Below are 20909 nucleotides of genomic sequence, written 5' to 3' on the forward strand. Positions count from 1 at the left end.
TCCCAGTGTTCATAATCCAAGACGGAGTTAAAACATCAATAAACAAAAATATAATATAAAGTATGCTTGAATAAATGCCTAGGAATAAACAGTATGTTTTTATGGAGTTTGGAAAGTGGTCAAGAATATTCCCAAGTTGTATGGGGTTTGGTCAGAGAAGACATGATAAATTCACTTCATGTATTATTTCACTGGTTTTTACAATAATGGTGGGAAGACTGCCAAAGGAGGCAACTGCAAGTTAATCTACTTTGTTCTTTGATTGCGTGTGACCTTAAATCGAAAACATAGTAGAAATTGTACTAGAATGAACAACTGGAGTCTTGGGTGTGCTCTGCCACAGACTAGGGTATGTGAAAATTTGTGAAACTACTTTGTGAAACTACTTCCCCTCTCTGGGTCTCAGTTTTCTCCAATAATCAAATGAAGGAATTGAACTAGATAGATTTTAATCTTCCCTCCTACATCTCATATTCAATGACTCTAGTTTTCTTACAAGAAGTGGGTAAGAATGCCATAATAGTTCTGTGGCCATTCCTTGATCCAGTCCATCCTCTGATATAGGATATCCCAGCATCTACATTAAAAAAATGAAATTTTACACAACAGATTAATTATTAATGGGGAAAGAAAAGCTGCCTGATGATAAAAATGAGAATAATGTTTATTCTACTTTTAGCTTTGAAGTTCTCTGATGAGTCCGACTAGATTAGTAGGTTAACATAACTTACTAATGTCCCAAGAAACCACCAGCATAAAATTATGACAAATTTTTTTTTTCAAATCCTTAAAAGAATAGGTCCCACTTCTTCCCAGCAGACAGAAGCATACGTTGAAATTGGGATTTCCATAATACCCAGGTTGGTCAATGATAAGCTTTAAGTTTCTTACTTAGAAATCAGACCCCAAAAGAATTATGATTGGAACCACATTCCTTTAGTTTACTAGAATGTCCCTTGTTAGAATACAAATAGCACTGGTAGTACTTATACATGAATAGTTATCATTTATGCTTAATGTATCACAGTATTTAGAGCTGAAAGAATCCTTATTCTTGTCCAATCAACTTATTTTATAAATGAGTAATGAGTAATTTGTGCAAAGTCACATTAATAGTGAGTATCCAAGCCAGGATTCAAATCTATGTTTGCAGATCCCAGATCTGATGCTCTTCCCATAATATCATATTTCTTATGTAGTGATGGAAATGGGAAGAGTCAAACCCAAGATTTCATATATAACTTCTCCAATTTTAATGTGAAGAAAACTCTGGGAAGGATAAGGTCACTGCTTACCTTATAAAAGAGGGTATGGGACAACAAATGAGAAAAGATATAAACTCTCATCTTTGTCCCTTGTCTAATCTATGTATCAATTTGAGGCAATCTCTTCCTTTCTATGAAACATAGTGTTTTCATATTTAAAATGAGTGATTTGGATTTAATGCCTTTCAGCTCAAATACTGTAAGATTCTTGAACAGGAAAATGCTAACTACCAATGCTGCTTCTGCAATAATTTAACAGTTATCTAGAATAATTCCTTGGAAATGGAGTCTTGTGCTAAGGCAGAAAAGTGCAAGATTGTTAAATCAGAATCAATAGCAAACCATCTCTGCAAAGGACGCCCAGTACACTAAACCCTTTTCTTAACCAAGGTTGGAGGATTTCTGGTTTGAGAGAGAGAGAAGAAGAACGCAAGACCAGAGAAGAAATAAAATGGTCTCTCACCTTTGGAAGAAACCAACCAAACTCATGGTTGGTGATTCCCATAAGGTAGGGAATGTGCTGGAACTGATTTTCAGCCAAGAGCTCTTTGGGGCTTTTAGGGAAAAATACTCCATCCACAACTGCAGGTAGGAACAAAAATTTCTGGAAAAAAAAGTAACATCTCCATTTTCTTTTCCTAATCCAGAGTGACTTCATTTTTACATTTTCCTCTATGTCTTATAGAAGGAGAGTTATATCTTTTGGTGAGGTCAGCAGGGAAAAAGGATCCATAGCTTTACTTTGGGTGTCTAAATTACAAGGACATTTGTAGATTATGTCTATCTTGCCAATAATTGATTACTCCTTAATCAATTACTTTTAATTTTCCTACAACTTAATTCAACACAAGGGATCAGAACATATATAAAGTCCGTTTAATAGACAGCATATACATATAAAACGATTGCTGTATTATCATACATCATATGATTCTGACAAATCACAAAATCTCAGAGCTGAATATTTGCAATGAGAGTGCAGATGCTATCTAATCCAAATCACTCTTTAACAGAAATACCTTCTATAACCAACTCAACAAATGCTGAATATCTCCAATAAGGGGAAACTCATTTATGTAGGCAACTAAATTATTAAATAGTTTTCTGTTATGTCAAGCTTAGAAGTGACTCTGCATCTTCTTTCCACTGTTCTTAGATGTGATCTATAGGATCATAAAAAAAATTACATTGGTCTCCCAATGAGAGCCCTTAAACTATTTGAACATAGATACTATGATTTTTTGGAGTATTTAATTTTCTATACTGACCATTCCCCATTTTTAAATACAATCACCTATGATATAAGCTAGAGGTCCTTCACTTTTCCAGATGTCCTTCTATGAAAAATCTTGGTTTGTTGATTTCTCTAATAAATGATCATCCCTAAAAATGAACAAAATGCTCTAAATATGGTCTATCCAGGGCAGAATACAGAGAGTCTATAACCATCTTGTTCTTTTAAGTTTTATTTCTCTAAATAAAGCTTTCTGAGATGGTCCTAAAGGAACTCTAAATTATGTATAGAATGATTTTACATCTACATACATAAATGTATATAAATATAAATTTTATTATATATATATAAATATATATTTATTATATATAAATATAAATATATACATATATGTATATATACATACACGCACATATACACACATACATAAATATTCATATTTGAGTCTAATGATAGCATTTTCTTTGGGAAAAAAGAAATGTACATGACAACCTTATTATATATTTCAAAAGAAGAGCAAACTGTATATAATAGATTTGCAGTTTCATGAGCAATCTTTTTATTATATGGTATTATAGGAAATGCTTGTTTTATTCCATAAATTAAAAATATAATACATTTTTAAAATGTAAAAAGAAAGATAGGTAGGAACCAATGGACTGAAATTCTATAGAGGATCTTAGTCTAGAAAGTATGGAATATCTTAAGTAGTAAAATTCTCAAGAAATAAAAAAGGCAAAACCAATTAGAAAAAAATGAAGATATTTGAAAAGACTGATGTGGCTATACAGAGAAACACCAACAACTGAGTTTAGTATTCTATATATAAAGCAGTAGAAGTAAAATCAGGTAACATGCTATGCTCTGTAGGGGGGAAATGGTTTGAAAGGTTGTGGTGAATTTTTTCTTCTCAAAACGCAGCCAGGTGATGAAAGTTCAGATCTTTTTTTATTTCCAATATAGCCCGATTAGCTTAGAGGCCTATCTCTCTGCTTGGTTCCAAGAGTTCTCTCTGAATGTTGCCAAATCCAAAGGTCTGGTCCTTCAGCCTCTGCCTCTGCTTTCTTCAGTCTCCAGCCAGCTCCAACTCTTCATGTCATTCCACTGAAATCTCGACTTGTAGCGTCTTCACTCTCTAGCACTCTCCGACTGGCCCATTGGCCTATTTATGCTCCTTCCAGAGAGAGGGATTATGGGTAGTTCTACTTAGTACCTTGTTTCAGGTTCTGCCCAAAACATCTTTTTGTAAGATTAGATCAACTCTAACTACTTAGCAGTTAGTAAGGATTCCAACATCTCCCCCTTTCTTTTGTTTTAAAATATAGGGGGTTCCTGAGGGGGTACACATAAATCCATCAATATGGGCCAGAACTTTGTAACAGATATACATGGTATACATAAATCCATCAATATGGGAGGCATTATACATAATTTACAAAAGCACACAGCAATATAACACAGGCTAGTGGTAATGTAACAAATAACATGAATCAACATGAAAATTTAACTACTGCAAAAGTCTCATCAACAATCTTTCATCTCAAGAAATCCAATGATTCTTGCAATTGCTTAAAATACATAAGCACATAGTAATATAACACAGGCTAGTAGTAATGTAACAACATAAATCGACCTGAAAATTTACAAATGTCCATAAGTCCTAGAAATAGTCCATAAGGAATCCATTGTTCATTAGTTCATGCGCCAGGAATCTAATAATTCCTGTAAGCTCTGAAGTACTGCAAAAGTCTCATCAACAATTTTTCATCTCAGGGAATCCAGTGATTCTTGCTGGTTTTTCAGGAACTGAAAGCTGAAGATTTTAAAGTTCTTTTGACAGTCTCATTGTTAGCCATCTGATTCCTTTTCCACCTGTGGAAATATAAGCAGATCCTCTTCCCCAAGCAGTTAACCTATCTAATTCTCTTCTGTTTACCACTTTTGGGATTTCTCCTCATCATCTGGTAATTACATTGGAGCTGTTTGCATTGGATATTGTCTTGTTGTCTTAAAAGGCCTGTATTCTTCCCAACTGTAATCCTGATTGCTTTTCTGTTGGTTGATGACATCAGAGTTCTGAATTTCTAAAGTCTCTCTGGGTGTAACCTCAGCTGCTATCATGCCCCACCTGTCCTTTGATTGATACTTTAGAGCTGGGCCCTGCCTCTCATTCCTCTGGGTCAATATACATTTAGAGGCCCAGTGAAAGCCTCGGTTACATTTTGGACATGGGGTTTTGGGTTTTCTCTCACCCTGTCTTCTCACTCTATCTCCATATCTACAATGAGCTCTCAAATGTCCAATTTTTCCGCACTGAAAACATCGACGAGTTTCTCTAGAATTCCTCTGCCAAGAAGGACCTTGTCTTTCCATGTTCATCATAGTCTGGGCATAATAAGCATTTGTGCCCACTGTGGCACAGCGTCTTATGATTTCCTCTAAAGAGCATCTTTGTCTAGCCCCCATATAATTCTTTTGCAAACCTCATTGGCATTTTCCTTAGCCAAATGTTTAGTCATTATTTCTGTTGCTGCATTGTCTCCAATGGTTCTTATTACAGCTGTTGTAAACGTCCCACAAAATCTGCAAAAGTTTCATTGGGACCTTGCTCTATTTTTGTGAAAGCATTATTTCCATCTTTCTGTCCAGGAGAGAATTCCAAGCTTTTATTGCAGCCTTAGAAATTTGCTCATACACTGTTATGGGATAATAAATCTGTTCTGAACTCTCTGCATACTGACCTTCACCAGCTAGTTGGTCAAAAGCGATTTGTACAACAGCTCCTGTTTGCCTATTGCGTTGGGCTTGAATCCTACATAATTCATGAAACTCCGAAAGCCACAATAAATTTTGTCCCGGTTCTAGACAAGTTTTCGTTATGGATTTCCAGTCATTCGGGGTTAGGATTTCATTAGACAAATTATCCAGTAACATCTTCACATAAGATGATGTAGCCCCATAAAGAGTGCAACCCTTTTTCAAATCTTTAATTTTTCCCAAATTAAAAGGAGTGTATTTTCTCTCTTTTTGACCTGAGGAGTTGAGCTCTTCAATCACAGGATATGCATTTATAAAATCAGATATATCTTCTCCTTCATTTTTTGCTTTAATTAATGCTTTTTCTAATCTTGTCAAATTCTGCTTTACAGGAGAAGCTGACTGTGTTTCTGTCTCTCTCCCTCCCCCTTGTTCTACCCATGAAGGGTTAATTGCGGGGGGAGGGTCATGAGATGTGGAATCACCTAATTCCTCCTTCTGTGAAGTATCATACTCAGAATTGTAATTAACTCCATTCTCATCTGATTTGTCCTCCTTTTCACCTAGTAAAGTTGGCACTTCCTCCTGTACTTTCCTTTTCATCATTCTATCACTTAAATAACTTCTTATAGCCAATTGTATTACATTATATGTATTAATTATTGAGTTAGGCCCATTTTTATCATAGAATTGACAAAGATCCTCTCTAACCAATTTCCATTCATTTAGATCTAATTCCTTATCAAGAGAGAAACAAGGACATATGTCCTTTACAGTTTGTAAAAATTCAGTGATTTGCTGTAAACTTATAATTAAACCTTGACTTTCCATAATTTTGACAATGCTCTCTAAACATTTTCCTTGAACAGAAACAGGCTGTTTTCTAAATATCTGTCCCATATTAGCTGAAATTCTACTTTAACTCTTCTAACAAAATTTCTTTGTTGTACTCACCCTAATTTCTGGGTTGAAGAGTCTTTTCCACTGGATCAGGATCAGAGGCTTTTCCACTTGAATCAGGATCGTAGCTTTTCCACTGAAATCCACTGAGGGGTCTGTTAGTCCCACGTTCAGGGCGCCAAAATGTGGTGAATTTTTTCTTCTCAAAACGCAGCCAGGTGATGAAAGTTCAGATCTTTTTTTATTTCCAATATAGCCCGATTAGCTTAGAGGCCTATCTCTCTGCTTGGTTCCAAGAGTTCTCTCTGAATGTTGCCAAATCCAAAGGTCTGGTCCTTCAGCCTCTGCCTCTGCTTTCTTCAGTCTCCAGCCAGCTCCAACTCTTCATGTCATTCCACTGAAATCTCGACTTGTAGCGTCTTCACTCTCTAGCACTCTCCGACTGGCCCATTGGCCTATTTATGCTCCTTCCAGAGAGAGGGATTATGGGTAGTTCTACTTAGTACCTTGTTTCAGGTTCTGCCCAAAACATCTTTTTGTAAGATTAGATCAACTCTAACTACTTAGCAGTTAGTAAGGATTCCAACAAAAGGTGATAAAATTTATAAGTAGCTGAGATGGGTGAAGAAAAGTATAAATAACTAAAGAGGTATTTGAAGCTATGTCAAGAAAAGGAAGGATTAGAGGAAGGCTAGAATAGCTGCTTGGTATAGACAATAATAACTGAAAAGAAGGAGGAAGTATTTTTTTTCTTTTGTTTTCTCTCCCAAAGAGAATGATCTTTGGATTAAAAATGGCAGAACAAAAATATACTAATACTGAATGAATACTGGGAAGAAATAAAGAGATACTAAGTGAATAGTGACCACTACCCATAATGAAGTGGGGGAAAAAAAAAACCTGGTTCCTATGATCCATGATTCAGGGTATTGAGAAAGAAGAAAAAAGCTAGAATATGAAATTGTTGAGCCATCATTAGTGATATTTGAAAGCCTGTGGAGAACAGGGGAGATATTATAGAACTAGAGAAGAAAAAAAGTAGTCCTACTTTTTTTTAATAAATGGAAAACAACAACAAATTATAGTTCAATGACAATGATTCCCATTTCTTGGAAAATTCTAGAATAGATTATTAAAGAAATGAGGAAAAGCTGATAACAGAGGCAGCTATATTAAAATAACTAGTCATTTCAGACTATCAGACATTTTCACAGGGTTTCTATATTTGGAAATGATGAGAATGTGTTTCTGTTTTTCTTTGTGATCACTTTTGGGGTTTTCTTGCCAAATATACCAGAGTATTTTGCCATTGTCTTCTCTAGCTCATTTTACACATGAGAAAACTGAGAAAAAGAGGATTGAGTGATGGCCAGATTTGAACTCAGGAAAATGAGTTTCCTGGATGTTAAACCTGGCATTTTATTCACTGATTTTAGCAAAACATCTGATAAGGTATTTTATACTCTTTTTGTAGGAAAGATGGAGAGATGTAGAGCAGAAGATAATATTTAAATGAATTTGAGAATTTGAAACTGATTCAATAGCCAGACACAGAGATTATTTGTCAATAGTTCCATATAATCTTGGCAGGAGATCTCAATGGAGTGCCACTTTGTACTATTTACTTTATTTTTATCCATAATTTGGATAAAATGATATATGACAATATCCTAAAATAGAAGAGAAAACACATGAGATGACAGGATTAAAAAATATATCTTGAGAGCCTAGGCTAAAGCACTAACCAAATTTAATGAAATCAATTTTAGTAGGCACAGATGCAAAGTCTTATGCTTGTGTTCAAAAGTAAATTTCAGAATACAGTGTAGAAAAGGAATGGTCAGATAGTGTATCTGAAAAATACCAGAAAAAAGAACTTTTTCTAGCATTGATACAAGTTGGCAGAAATATACAGAAACCAAAAAGTTAGTGTTATCTTGGACCACATGAAGAGAAGCACAGTTTCTAGGAACAAAGAGCAGTTCATTTTGTTCAGTTGTGTCTCATATTTTAAATAGAAAAGCAGCTAAGAGTATGCAATAATAATTTTAAAAACCTTAAATCCATATCACATGGAAGTAAGTTGAAGACTGAACATGCTTAGCTTGCAAGAGATAAAGACTTTCAGGGAGACAAATGACAGCCATGTTCGAGTGTATGATAGAAAATGAAGATTAAATCAGAAACATAGTGCAGGAAAAAATTTTTAATAATTAGAATTGTTCAAAATTAGAATGGGTGCCCAAGACTGGTTCTCCCTTAGTGGAGGTCCTCCAGAAGATGATCACTTTTCATCTGGGAAAACAGGCACACTTGTACAAATGTTGGTAAAGCTAATATATGTATGTGTATATATATAAAACCATTCTGGAAAGCAATTTAAAATTATGCAAATAAAGTGATTAAAATTTCTATAACCTTGGCATCCAGAGATGCCATTACTGAGTTTCTATCCAACAAAAATTCATTGATAAGAAGAATTTATCAAAGTATTTAGAACATTAATTTTTGTGATGGTAAAAATTTTGAAAGTGAAGCAAATGTCCATTGACTGGGCAATAACTAAACTAATTGTGGTATGTGAATCTAATAGAAAATTATTGTGCTATAAGAGCTCTTAGAGCAAAGAGAAGTTTAGAAAGATCTGCATGAATTGTTATAAAGTGAAGTAAACAGTCAAGGAAACAATATATGCAATAACTACAGCAGCACACATAATTATTCAGATAAGTTATGGTGAATATTCTTTTCAGGTTAGGTTGAACATAAAAATTCAACTCTTGATTTCTCTGATTCCATGAATCAATGAAGAAATTGTCCATGGTATAAGTGAATCTCTTTTTTATTAACAAATTACATTGATATAAATTATTTCATTTTGTTCTCACAACACTTTGGTAGTAGACTCTTATGCCCCACTGTTTTACAGATGAGGGACATGAGGTACAAGGGGTTATAAAATCAGAGGACGGAGCTATAAGGGAACTTGAAGAACATCTAGTCTAAGTGTCTTATTTACCAAACATTGTATTCCACAGGTATTTATCAAGTACCTATTAATATGTGCTCATGATACATAAATGCCAAAGTCAGAACTCAATTGTCTGAGTTCAGGTATTTCTCTAGTCTAGAATGCTTTTCAACCTTACTTTGAGTTATTTGAAACACAAAGTTTCATGTGACCATCCTTATCTTTAGGACTTTTTCAAGTTGAGAGATTTTAGTATGGCAGGAAAGGAAAAGAAAAGTGATATAAAACTTTACCAAGGAATGCCAACCTTTCATCCATACGTTTATTTTTAATGATTTTATGTTAATGATTAACTGTTTTTCAATATAATTAGTTTCCTTATAATCATATATATCTAATGGGTATAATAGATTTCACCAAACAACTAAAATGATTCATTTTATACACACACACACACACACACACACACACACACACACACACACACACTAAAAATCCTTGACTTAAAGGTTAATCTGAAAGAGAAAAGATCAATCATAGACTCCTTAAGAATGTGCAGGGAGGGACTTCCGGTTAAGATGGCGGAGAGGAGGCTCACAGCTGCATAAGCTCCGCGCTTTCTCTCACTATCCATTTCATTACAAGCCTCTGAATTAATGCTTGACTGAAAAAAAAACCCACAAATAGTTACCAAGAGAAGCCATCCTTGAGATTCGCCAAGAAAGGTCTGTCTTTACTGGAGGCCTGAGACAGTTTTAGATCGGGCGCAGGCAGCGGCAGTGAGAGCACGGGAGCAGACTGGAGAGGGGGTGGGGAGTGATTGCAGCCGTCTCTGCCGGGAGAGCTTCGCTACAGGTTTGGAACCTGCAGCAAGTCAGCAGCCCAGCAGAGAAGCTAAAAACACCGGGACTGAAGAATACAACCCCAAACAGCTGGAGTCTCTCGGGACCTGGCCGCCCCCCCTTCCCCCTCTACAGAGACTCAGCACGCTCTGGGATCTCAGAGGGCAGGCGCAGCACAGTCGGGCTAGTGCCTCACTGCTGCCCCTCCCTCCCACCCCCCCACCGCAGTCTGGAGAGGAAGCTCGGTAACACCACCCAGCCCCTCCCCCAAAGAAAGACTCCAGTTTTTTTTCTGTTTTTCTTTGCTAGTTTGTCTTTGATTATTACACAGAATGAGCAAGAAACTGAAGAGGACTTTAACCCTTGACAGCTTCTATACAGATAGAGAGCAGACTCTAAATCCTGAGGAGACTAAAAACAGGCAGTCCCCAGGTGAATCCCCAAAGGAGGAGATCATCTGTTCCTCAGCACAGATGAACCTCATAGAAGTAATTAAAAAGGCTCTCACAAGGGAGCTAGAAGAAAAATGGGAAAAGGAGAGGGAGGTTTGGCAAAAGAGCCTGGAGAAGTCAGTTAAAGAGAGAGTGGATAAAGAAGTAAAATCCTTGAAAAATAGGATTGGTGAACTGGAAAACAAAATTGGTGAAATGGAAAAAAATTCCACAGAACAAAAGAACTCAATGGGACAATTAGAAAAAGATTTTAAAAAAGTGAGTGAAGAAAATACTTCACTGAAAATCAGAATTGAACAATTGGAATTGAATGACTTGAGGAGACAAGAAGAATCAGTCAAGCAAATCCAAAAAAATCAAACAATGGAAAAGAATGTGAAATACCTTCTGGGGAAGACAACAGACCTGGAAAACAGATCCAGGAGAGACAATCTGAGAATCATTGGACTTCCAGAAAAACATGATGAAAAAAAGAGCCTGGACACTATTTTCCAAGAAATTATCAAAGAGAACTGCCCAGAAGTCATAGGAACAGAGGAAAAAATAAACATTGAAAGGATTCATCGATCACCCACTGAAAGGGATCCTAAAATCAAAACACCAAGGAATATAGTGGCCAAATGCCAGAACCCTCAGATGAAGGAAAAAATATTGCAAGCGTCTAGAAAAACCCAATTCAAGTATTGAGGAGCCAGAATAAAGATCACCCAGGATCTGGCAGCATCCACACTAAAAGATCGAAGGGCCTGGAATATGATATTCCGAAAGGCTAAGGAACTTGGTATGCAACCAAAAATAACTTACCCAGCAAGAATGAGCTTCTTTTTCCAGGGAAGAAGATGGACATTCAACAAAGTAAGCGAATTTCATCTATTTCTGATGAAAAAGCCAGAACTTAACAAAAAGTTTGATCTACAAATATAGAACTCAAGAGAAATCTAAAAAGATAAAGATTAATCTTGGGAACTATATTTCGACTATATAGATGTATAAAGAATACATGTATACCTTGTTCTAGAAATTGATGTGGAAAGGACATAGTACCAGAAAAAGGGTAAACATCTCATGAAGAGGCATAGGAAACCTATTATATCTGAAAGAAAGAATGGAGGGGGGTGAATATAGTGGGTATCTGACTGCCTTCAGAATTGGCTTTAAGTGAAAAATCTTAAGACATATTCAATCTATGGTGAAACTTCTCCCACCTCATTGAAAAGTGAGAAGGGAAAAGTGAAAAGGGAAGGAATAAGGTAAGCGGAAGGGAATACAGAAACTGGGAGGGAAAGGGGTAAGATAGGGGGAGGAACTCTAAGGCGGGGGGAGGGATACTAAAAAGGGAGAGCTATGAGAAGCAAGTGGTGCTCACAAGCTTAATACTGGGAAGGGGGGAAAGGGGAAAGAAGGGAGAAAAGCATAAACTCGGGTTAACAAGATGGCAAGTAATACAAAATTGGTCATTCTAACCATAAATGTGAACGGGGTAAACTCCCCCATAAAGAGGAAGCAGTTAGCAGAATGGATTAAAAGCCAGAATCCTACAATATGTTGTTTACAGGAAACACACCTGAAGCGGGGAGATACATGCAGGTTAAAGGTAAAAGGTTGGAGCAAAATCTACTATGCTTCAGGTGAAGTCAAAAAAGCAGGGGTGGCCATCCTGATCTCAGATCAAGCTAAAGCAAAAATTGATCTAATTAAAAGAGATAAGGAAGGGCACTATATCTTGCTAAAGGGTAGCATGGATAATGAAGCACTATCTATATTAAACATATATGCACCAAGTGGTGTAGCATCTAAATTCTTAAAAGAGAAATTAAGAAAGCTGCAAGAAGAAATAGACAGTAAAACTATAATAGTGGGAGATCTTAACCTTGCACTCTCAGAATTAGATAAATCAAACCACAAAATAAATAAGAAAGAAGTCAAAGAGGTAAATAGAATACTAGAAAAGTTAGATATGATAGATCTCTGGAGAAAATGTAATGGAGACAGAAAGGAATATACTTTCTTTTCAGCAGTTCATGGATCCTATACAAAAATTGACCATATATTAGGACATAAAAACCTCACACTCAAATGTAGTAAGGCAGAAATAGTAAATGCATCCTTTTCAGACCACGATGCAATGAAAATTACATTCAACAAAAAACCAGGGGGAAGTAGACCAAAAAATAATTGGAAACTAAATAATCTCATACTAAAGAATGATTGGGTGAAACAGCAAATCATAGACATAATTAATAACTTCACCCAAGAAAACGATAATAATGAGACATCATACCAAAATGTATGGGATGCAGCCAAAGTGGTAATAAGGGGAAATTTCATATCGCTAGAGGCCTATTTGTATAAAATAGAGAAAGAGAAGGTCAATGAATTGGGTTTGCAACTAAAAATGCTAGAAAAGGAACAAATTAAAAACCCCCAGTCAAACACTAAACTTGAAATTCTAAAAATAAAAGGAGAGATCAATAAAATTGAAAGTAAAAAAAAAAACTATTGAATTAATTAATAAAACTAAAAGTTGGTTCTATGAAAAAACCAATAAAATAGACAAACCCTTAGTAAATCTGATTAAAAAAAGGAAAGAGGAAAATCAAATTGTTAGTCTTAAAAATGAAAAGGGAGAACTCGCCACTAACGAAGAGGAAATTAGAGCAATAATTAGGAGTTACTTTGCCCAACTTTATGCCAATAAATTCGACAACTTAAATGAAATAGAAAAATATCTCCAAAAATACAGCTTGCCCAAACTAACAGAGGAAGAAGTAAATATCCTAAACAGTCCCATCTCAGAAAAAGAAATAGAACAAACTATCAATCAACTCCCTAAGAAAAAATCCCCAGGACCAGATGGATTTACATGTGAATTCTACCAAACATTTAAAGAACAATTAACTCCAATGCTAAATAAACTATTTGAAAAAATAGGGATTGAAGGAGTCCTACCAAACTCCTTTTATGACACAGACATGGTACTGATACCTAAACCAGGTAGGCTGAAAACAGAGAAAGAAAATTATAGACCAATCTCCCTAATGAATATTGATGCTAAAATCTTAAATAAAATATTAGCAAAAAGATTACAGAAAATCATCACCAGGATAATACACTATGACCAAGTAGGATTTATACCAGGAATGCAGGGCTGGTTCAATATTAGGAAAACTATTAGCATAATTGACTATATCAATAACCAAACAAACAAAAACCATATGATCATCTCAATAGATGCAGAAAAAACATTTGATAAAATCCAACATCCATTCCTAATAAAAACACTTGAGAGCATAGGAATAAATGGATTTTTCCTTAAAATAGTCAGGAGCATATATTTAAAACCATCAGTAAGCATCATATGCAATGGGGAAAAACTGGAACCTTTCCCAGTAAGATCTGGAATGAAGCAAGGTTGCCCACTATCACCATTATTATTTAATATCGTATTAGAAACACTAGCCTCGGCAATAAGAGTCGAGAAAGATATTAAAGGAATTAGAGTAGGCAATGAGGAAACCAAACTATCACTCTTTGCAGATGATATGATGGTATACCTAGAGAACCCCAGAGATTCTACTAAAAAGCTATTAGAAATAATTCATAATTTTAGCAAAGTAGCTGGCTACAAAATAAATCCCCATAAATCCTCAGCATTTTTATACATCACCAACAAAACCCAACAGCAAGAGATACAAAGAGAAATTCCATTCAGAATAACTGTTGATACCATAAAATATTTGGGAATCTATCTACCAAAGGAAAGTCAGGAATTATATGAGCAAAATTATAAAAAAGTCTCCACACAAATAAAGTCAGACTTAAATAATTGGAAAAATATTAAGTGCTCTTGGATCGGCCAAGCGAACATAATAAAGATGACAATACTCCCTAAACTATTTATTTAGTGCTATACCAATCAGACTTCCAAGAAAATATTTTAATGATCTAGAAAAAATAACAACAAAATTCATATGGAACAATAAAAAGTCGAGAATCTCAAGGGAATTAATGAAAAAAAAAATCAAATGAAGGTGGCCTAGCTGTACCTGATCTAAAATTATATTATAAAGCAGCAGTCACCAAAACCATTTGGTATTGGCTAAGAAATATATTAGTGGATCAGTGGAAAAGGTTAGGTTCACAAGACAGAATAGTCAACTATAGCAATCTAGTGTTTGACAAACCCAAAGCCCCTAACTTCTGGGAAAAGAATTCATTATTTGATAAAAACTGCTGGGATAATTGGAAATTAGTATGGCAGAAATTAGGCATGGACCCACACTTAACACCATATACCAAGATAAGATCAAAATGGGTCCATGACCTAGGCATAAAGAACGAGATTATAAATAAATTAGAGGAACATAGAATAGTTTATCTCTCAGACTTGTGGAGGAGAAAGAAATTTGTGACCAAAGATGAACTAGAGACCATTACTGATCACAAAATAGAAAATTTTGATTACATCAAATTAAAAAGCCTTTGTACAAACAAAACTAATGCAAACAAGATTAGAAGGGAAGCAACAAACTGGGAAAACATCTTCACAGTTAAAGGTTCTGATAAAGGCCTCATTTCCAAAATATATAGAGAACTGACTCAAATTTATAAGAAATCAAGCCATTCTCCAATTGATAAATGGTCAAAGGATATGAACAGACAATTTTCAGAGGATGAAATTGAAACTATTACCACTCATATGAAAGAGTGTTCAAAATCATTATTGATCAGAGAAATGCAAATTAAGACAACTCTGAGATACCACTACACACCTGTCAGATTGGCTAAGATGACAGGAAAAAATAATGATGAATGTTGGAGGGGATGCGGGAAAACTGGGACACTAATGCATTGTTGGTGGAGTTGTGAACGAATCCAACCATTCTGGAGAGCAATCTGGAATTATGCCCAAAAAGTTATCAAATTGTGCATACCCTTTGATCCAGCAGTGTTTCTATTGGGCTTATATCCCAAAGAAATACTAAAGAAGGGAAAGGGACCTGTATGTGCCAAAATGTTTGTAGCAGCCCTATTTGTAGTGGCTAGAAACTGGAAATTGAATGGATGCCCATCAATTGGAGAATGGCTGGGTAAATTGTGGTATATGAATGTTATGGAATATTATTGTTCTGTAAGAAATGACCAGCAGGATGAATACAGAGAGGACTGGCGAGACTTACATGAACTGATGCTAAGTGAAATGAGCAGAACCAGGAGATCATTATACACTTCGACAACGATATTGTATGAGGACATATTTTGATGGAAGTGGATTTCTTTGACAAAGAGACCTAACTGAGTTTCAATTGATAAATGACGGACAAAAGCAGCTACACCCAAAGAAAGAACACTGGGAAACGAATGTGAACTATCTGCATTTTTGTTTTTCTTCCCGGGTTATTTATACCTTCTGAATCCAATTCTCCCTATGCAACAAGAGAACTGTTCGGTTCTGCAAGCATATATTGTATCTAGGATATACTGCAACATATCCAACATATAAAGGACTGCTTGCCATCTAGGGGAGGGGGTGGAGGGAGGGAGGGGAAAAAAATTGGAACAGAAACGAGTGCAAAGGATAATGTTGTAAAAAAAAAAAATTACCCTGGCATGGATTTTATCAATATAAAGTAATTATTAAATAAAAATTTAAAAAAATTTCTTTGCCTGAAAAAAAAAAAAGAATGTGCAGGGAGATAGAACCAAGATGTAGAATAAAGGCAGACTCACTTGAACTCTCTTCCAAATCGTTCCAAATAGCTTTAAATAATGACTCTAAACAAATTATAGAATAGCAGAACCCACAAGAAGACAGTGAAACAATTTTCCAGTCCAAGATAATTTAGAAGGTCAGCAGGAAAAATCTGTTGTACCAGGGTAAGCAGGCTTTGTCAGATCAGACTAAACTGAATCAAACCAGGAACAGCCCTCAAGATGACTGATTCTATGGCAATAGTGGCACTTTCCAGATTCTCAGTCCACAGATGGTGAAGTGATTGGACAATGTCTTGGTCAGAAGTAGGTTTATACTTGGAATTGGGTCACAGGCCTGGGTCTTAGTCCCAAAGCAAAGCGGAGCAATGGCATAATAGAGTTTGTGACCACAGAAGAGTGGGGACCCTGTTATAGGTCTAGGGTGAAAAAGAGTGCCTGTTTTCATTCTAAGACTGGTGCACAATGAAGAAGAACAGAAAACACATGTCTCCCTAAGTCATACCCCATTGGAAGAATCAAAAACTCACAAGCCTCCAAAATTATCTCTGAAAACAATTGGAAACACACAAAAATTCTGAAGCTTGTGAAGTGTCTCCTCCACTTGGGAAGCAGAGTTCTACTTTAGCATAGAGTTAAAAGTCATGGAATAGGCTGCAAATAATGGGAAAAAAACCTGACAAAAGAAAGATACTATGATAACAAGAAAGATCAAAACATAAACTCAGAAGAAGATAACAAAGTTAAAATTCTTTCATCCAAAGCATCAAATAAAAATATAAATTGATCTCAGACGTTGGAAAAACTCAAAAGGAACTTTTTAAAATCAATTAAGAAATGCAGGAAAAAATAGGAAGAGAAATGAGGATAATGCAAGAAAATCCATGAAAAACAAGTTAATACTATGCTAAAAGATACACAAAGAAATACTGACTAAACTACCTTAAAAAACAGGATAGGCCAAATTGTAAAAGAAGGACAGAAATCAATGAGGATAAGAATGCTTTGAAAAACAGAATTAGACGAAGGGAAAATATATACAAAAATTCACTCAAGAGAACTACTTAACTAGTAGACTTGGTCAAATGGAAAAGGAGGTATGAAGGCTGATTGAAGAAAATAATTACATAAAAGTTTGAGTTGATCAAGTGGAAGCTAATTAAATTAATAGACATCAAGTTATACAAAATAGATCCACATAAATCTTTAGCCTTTTTATATGTTACTAACAAAGTCCAACAGCAAGAAATACAAAGAGAAATTCCATTTAAAATTACTATAGATGATATAGAGTATATAGGAGTCTACTTCTCAGAACAAAGTTAGGAACTACATAAACACAATCACAAAACACTTTCCACACAAATAAAATCAGAACTAATCAATTGGAAGAATATCAAATGCTCACGAGTAGAACAAGCTGACATAATAAAAATGGCAATTATACCTAAATTAATTTACTTATTCAGTGCCATATCTCAAATTGCCAATAAATTACTTTGCAGAGGTAGAAAAGTAATAACACAATTTATCTGAAAGAAAAAAAGAGCAAGAATTTCAAGGGAGTTAATGAAAAACTGCAAAGGAAGGTGGCCTAACTACACCAGACCTAAAATTATATTGTAAAGTATCAGTCATCAAAACCATTTGGTACTGGTTAAGAAATAGAGTAGTCAATCAGTGGAATAAGTTAAATTCACAAGACACAATAGTCAATGACTAGAGTAATCTAGTGTTTGATAAACAGAAAGATTACAGTTTCTGGGATAAGAACTCACTATTTAATGAAGATTTCTTGGAAAATTATAAATTAATATGGCAGAAACTAGGCATTAACCCACATCTAATAGCCATACCAACATAAGGTTGAAATAGATGCATGATTTAAACATAAAGAGTGACATTATAAGCAAATTAGAAGAGCAAAAAATAGTCTACCTCTTAGATCCATGGAGAAGAAAGGAATTTGTTGCCAAAAAAGAACTAGAGGAAATTATGGAATGCAAAATGGATAATTTTGATTATATCAAATTAAAAAGGTTTTGTACAAACAAAACCAATGCAGACAAGATTAGAAGGGAAACAGTAAATTTTGATTATATCAAATTAAAAAGGTTTTGTACAAACAAAACCAATGCAGACAAGATTAGAAGGGAAACAGTAAAATAGAAGATTTATATCCAAGGGTTCTGATAAAAACCTCATATCTAAAATATATAAAGACTTGACTCAAATTTGTAACAATTCAAACCATTCTCCAGTTGATAAATGGTCAAAGACAGACAACAGTCAAAACAGACAATTTACAAATGAAGAAATTAAAACCATTTCTAATTATACGAAAAAAGCTCTAAATCACTATTGACCGGAGAAATGAAAATTAAGATACTCTGAGGTACCACTACACACCTCCCAGATTATCTAAGATGGCAGGAAAAGATAATGATGAATATTAGAGAAGATGTAGGAAAACTGGAACACTGATACATTTTTGGTGAATTTGTGAATTGATCCAACCATTCTGGAGAGCAGTATAGAACTATGCTCAAAAGGCTATCAAACAATGTATATTTGATCCAGCAGTGCCTGTACTGGGCTTATCTCCCAAGGAAATCATAAAAAAAGGGAAAAGGACCTACAGGTGAGAAAATATTTGTAGCAGCCCTTTTTGTAGTAGGAAGGAACTAGAAACTGAGTGGATGCCCATCAGTTGGGGAATGACTGAAGAAGTTATGGTATATGTATGAATGCTATGGAATATCATTGTCTTATAAGAAATGAGTAGCAAAATGAATTCAGAAAGGCCTGGAGAGATTTACATGAATTAATTCTAAGTGAAGTAGACAGAATCAAGAGAATATTGTATACAGAAACAAAAAGATTATACAATGATCAATCCTGATTGACATGGCTCTTTTAAACAATGAGATGATTCAGTCCAGTCCCAATAGTCTTGTGATGTGGAGAACCATCTGTACCCAGAGAGAGAACTGTGGGGACTGAATTTAGATCACAACATAATATTTTCACTTTTTTGTTGCTTGCTTGCATTTTGTTTTCTTTTATTTTTTTCATTTTTGATTTGATTTTTTGGTGCAGCATGATAATTATGGAAATATGTTTAGAAGAATTGCACATTTTTAACATATACTGGATTACTTGCCATCTAGGGAAGGAAATGGGGCAAAGAGAAGGAGAAAAAACTGAAATATAAGGTTATGCAAGGGTAAATGTTAAAAATTCTCTATGCATACATTTTGAAAATAAGAAGCTTTAAAAAAAAGATATCAAGAAACAATAAAACAACAGTAAAAGAATGAAATACATAGAAGACAATGTGAAATATCTCCTTGGGAAAGCAATTAACCTGGAAAATAGATCCAGAAGAAATAATTTATGAATTATTGGATACCTGAAAGTCATGATCAAAAAAGAATTTAAACATCATTTTTCAATAAATTATCAAAGAAAACTTCTTTGATATTCTAGAACCAGAGGATAAAATAAAACTTGAAAGAATCCACTGATCACCTCTTGAAAGAAATCCCCAAATGAAAATGCTTAAGAATGTTATAGTCAAATTCCAAACCTCCCAGATCAAATAGCCAAAAAGAAACAATTCAAATATCATGGAGCCACAGTTAGAATAACATCAAGAATTAGCAACTTTTATTTTAAAGAACCAGAGGGCTTAGAATATGATTTTCCAGAATGCAAAAGATTGAGGATTACCATCAAGAATCACCTACCCAGCAAAACTGAATACAATTTCCTTTAGGGGACATAATAGATATTCAGTGTAATAGAGGACTTTCATGCATTACTGATGAAAAGACCGAAGCTGAATAGAAAATTTTGCTTTCAAATACAAGATGCAAAAGAAGTATAAAAAGTTAAACAGGAAAGAGAAATCATAAGGGATTTGATAGGATTAGATGTTTTATATTCTTACATGGGAAAATGATATTTATAACTACTAAAAACTTTCTCATTTTTAGGTATTTGGAGTATACACAGAAAGCAGAGGTGTAAGTTGAATGTGAGGATATGATTATCTAAAAAAATAAAAATAATGGATGTGAAAGAAGAATGCATTACAGAAGGGGAAAGGGAAAGATAGAATACACTAAATAATCTGACATAAAAGAGGCCTAAAAGAGATAGATGTTATAGTAGAGAGGAAAACAGAAGAAGTACAGAGGAGAACTCATGAATCTCACTATAATCAGAATGCTAACTTACATGCAGAAATCTCTTACCACACAGGAAAGTTGCGATGAAAGGGTATATGAAAAGGAGTGAGGGAAACAGAAGAGAGGGCAGTTTAGGGAGGTAAAAAGTCAGAAGCAAAATATTTTTTTTAATGAACAGGGTAAAAGAAGAGAGAAAGTAGAATAAACAGGGGGAAAATAGGTTGGAGGGAAATACATAGTTGATGATCATTATTGGGGGGGAAATTTTATAGTGAGTTTCTCTGAGACGTCCAAAGAAAACTGAGTCAAATCAATAGAAATAAGAGCCATTCCTCAATTGATAAAAAAGTCAAAATATATAAACAGGCAATTTTCAAAATAATCAAAGCTATTTTTATACTCATATAAAAATATTCTAAATCCCTACTGATGAGAGAAATGCAAATTAAAACAATTATGAGATACTAGCTCACACGGCATATTAGTTAATAAGATAGGAAAAAAAATGACAAATGTTAGAAGGGATTTGAATAAGGGAATTGGGAAGGGATACTAATATACTACTGGTGGAACTATATACTGA

General features: G+C 34.7%; 1 protein-coding gene across 1 annotated transcript in view; it reads right to left on the reverse strand.

The window, feature by feature from the left end:
- Nucleotides 1-20909, reverse strand: part of LOC127550726 (liver carboxylesterase 1-like) — a 56630-nt gene that overhangs the window by 15216 nt on the left and 20505 nt on the right. Inside the window, exons 9-10 of the mRNA XM_051979870.1 lie at nucleotides 1729-1869; nucleotides 497-577 (exon numbers count right to left, since the gene is read on the reverse strand). Coding sequence (XP_051835830.1) covers nucleotides 497-577; nucleotides 1729-1869 — 222 coding nt within the window. The remainder of the gene's footprint in view (nucleotides 1-496; nucleotides 578-1728; nucleotides 1870-20909) is intronic.

Source organism: Antechinus flavipes, chromosome 2 (assembly GCF_016432865.1).
Source record: "Antechinus flavipes isolate AdamAnt ecotype Samford, QLD, Australia chromosome 2, AdamAnt_v2, whole genome shotgun sequence".
In the NCBI taxonomy this organism is placed as follows: Eukaryota; Metazoa; Chordata; class Mammalia; order Dasyuromorphia; family Dasyuridae; genus Antechinus; species Antechinus flavipes.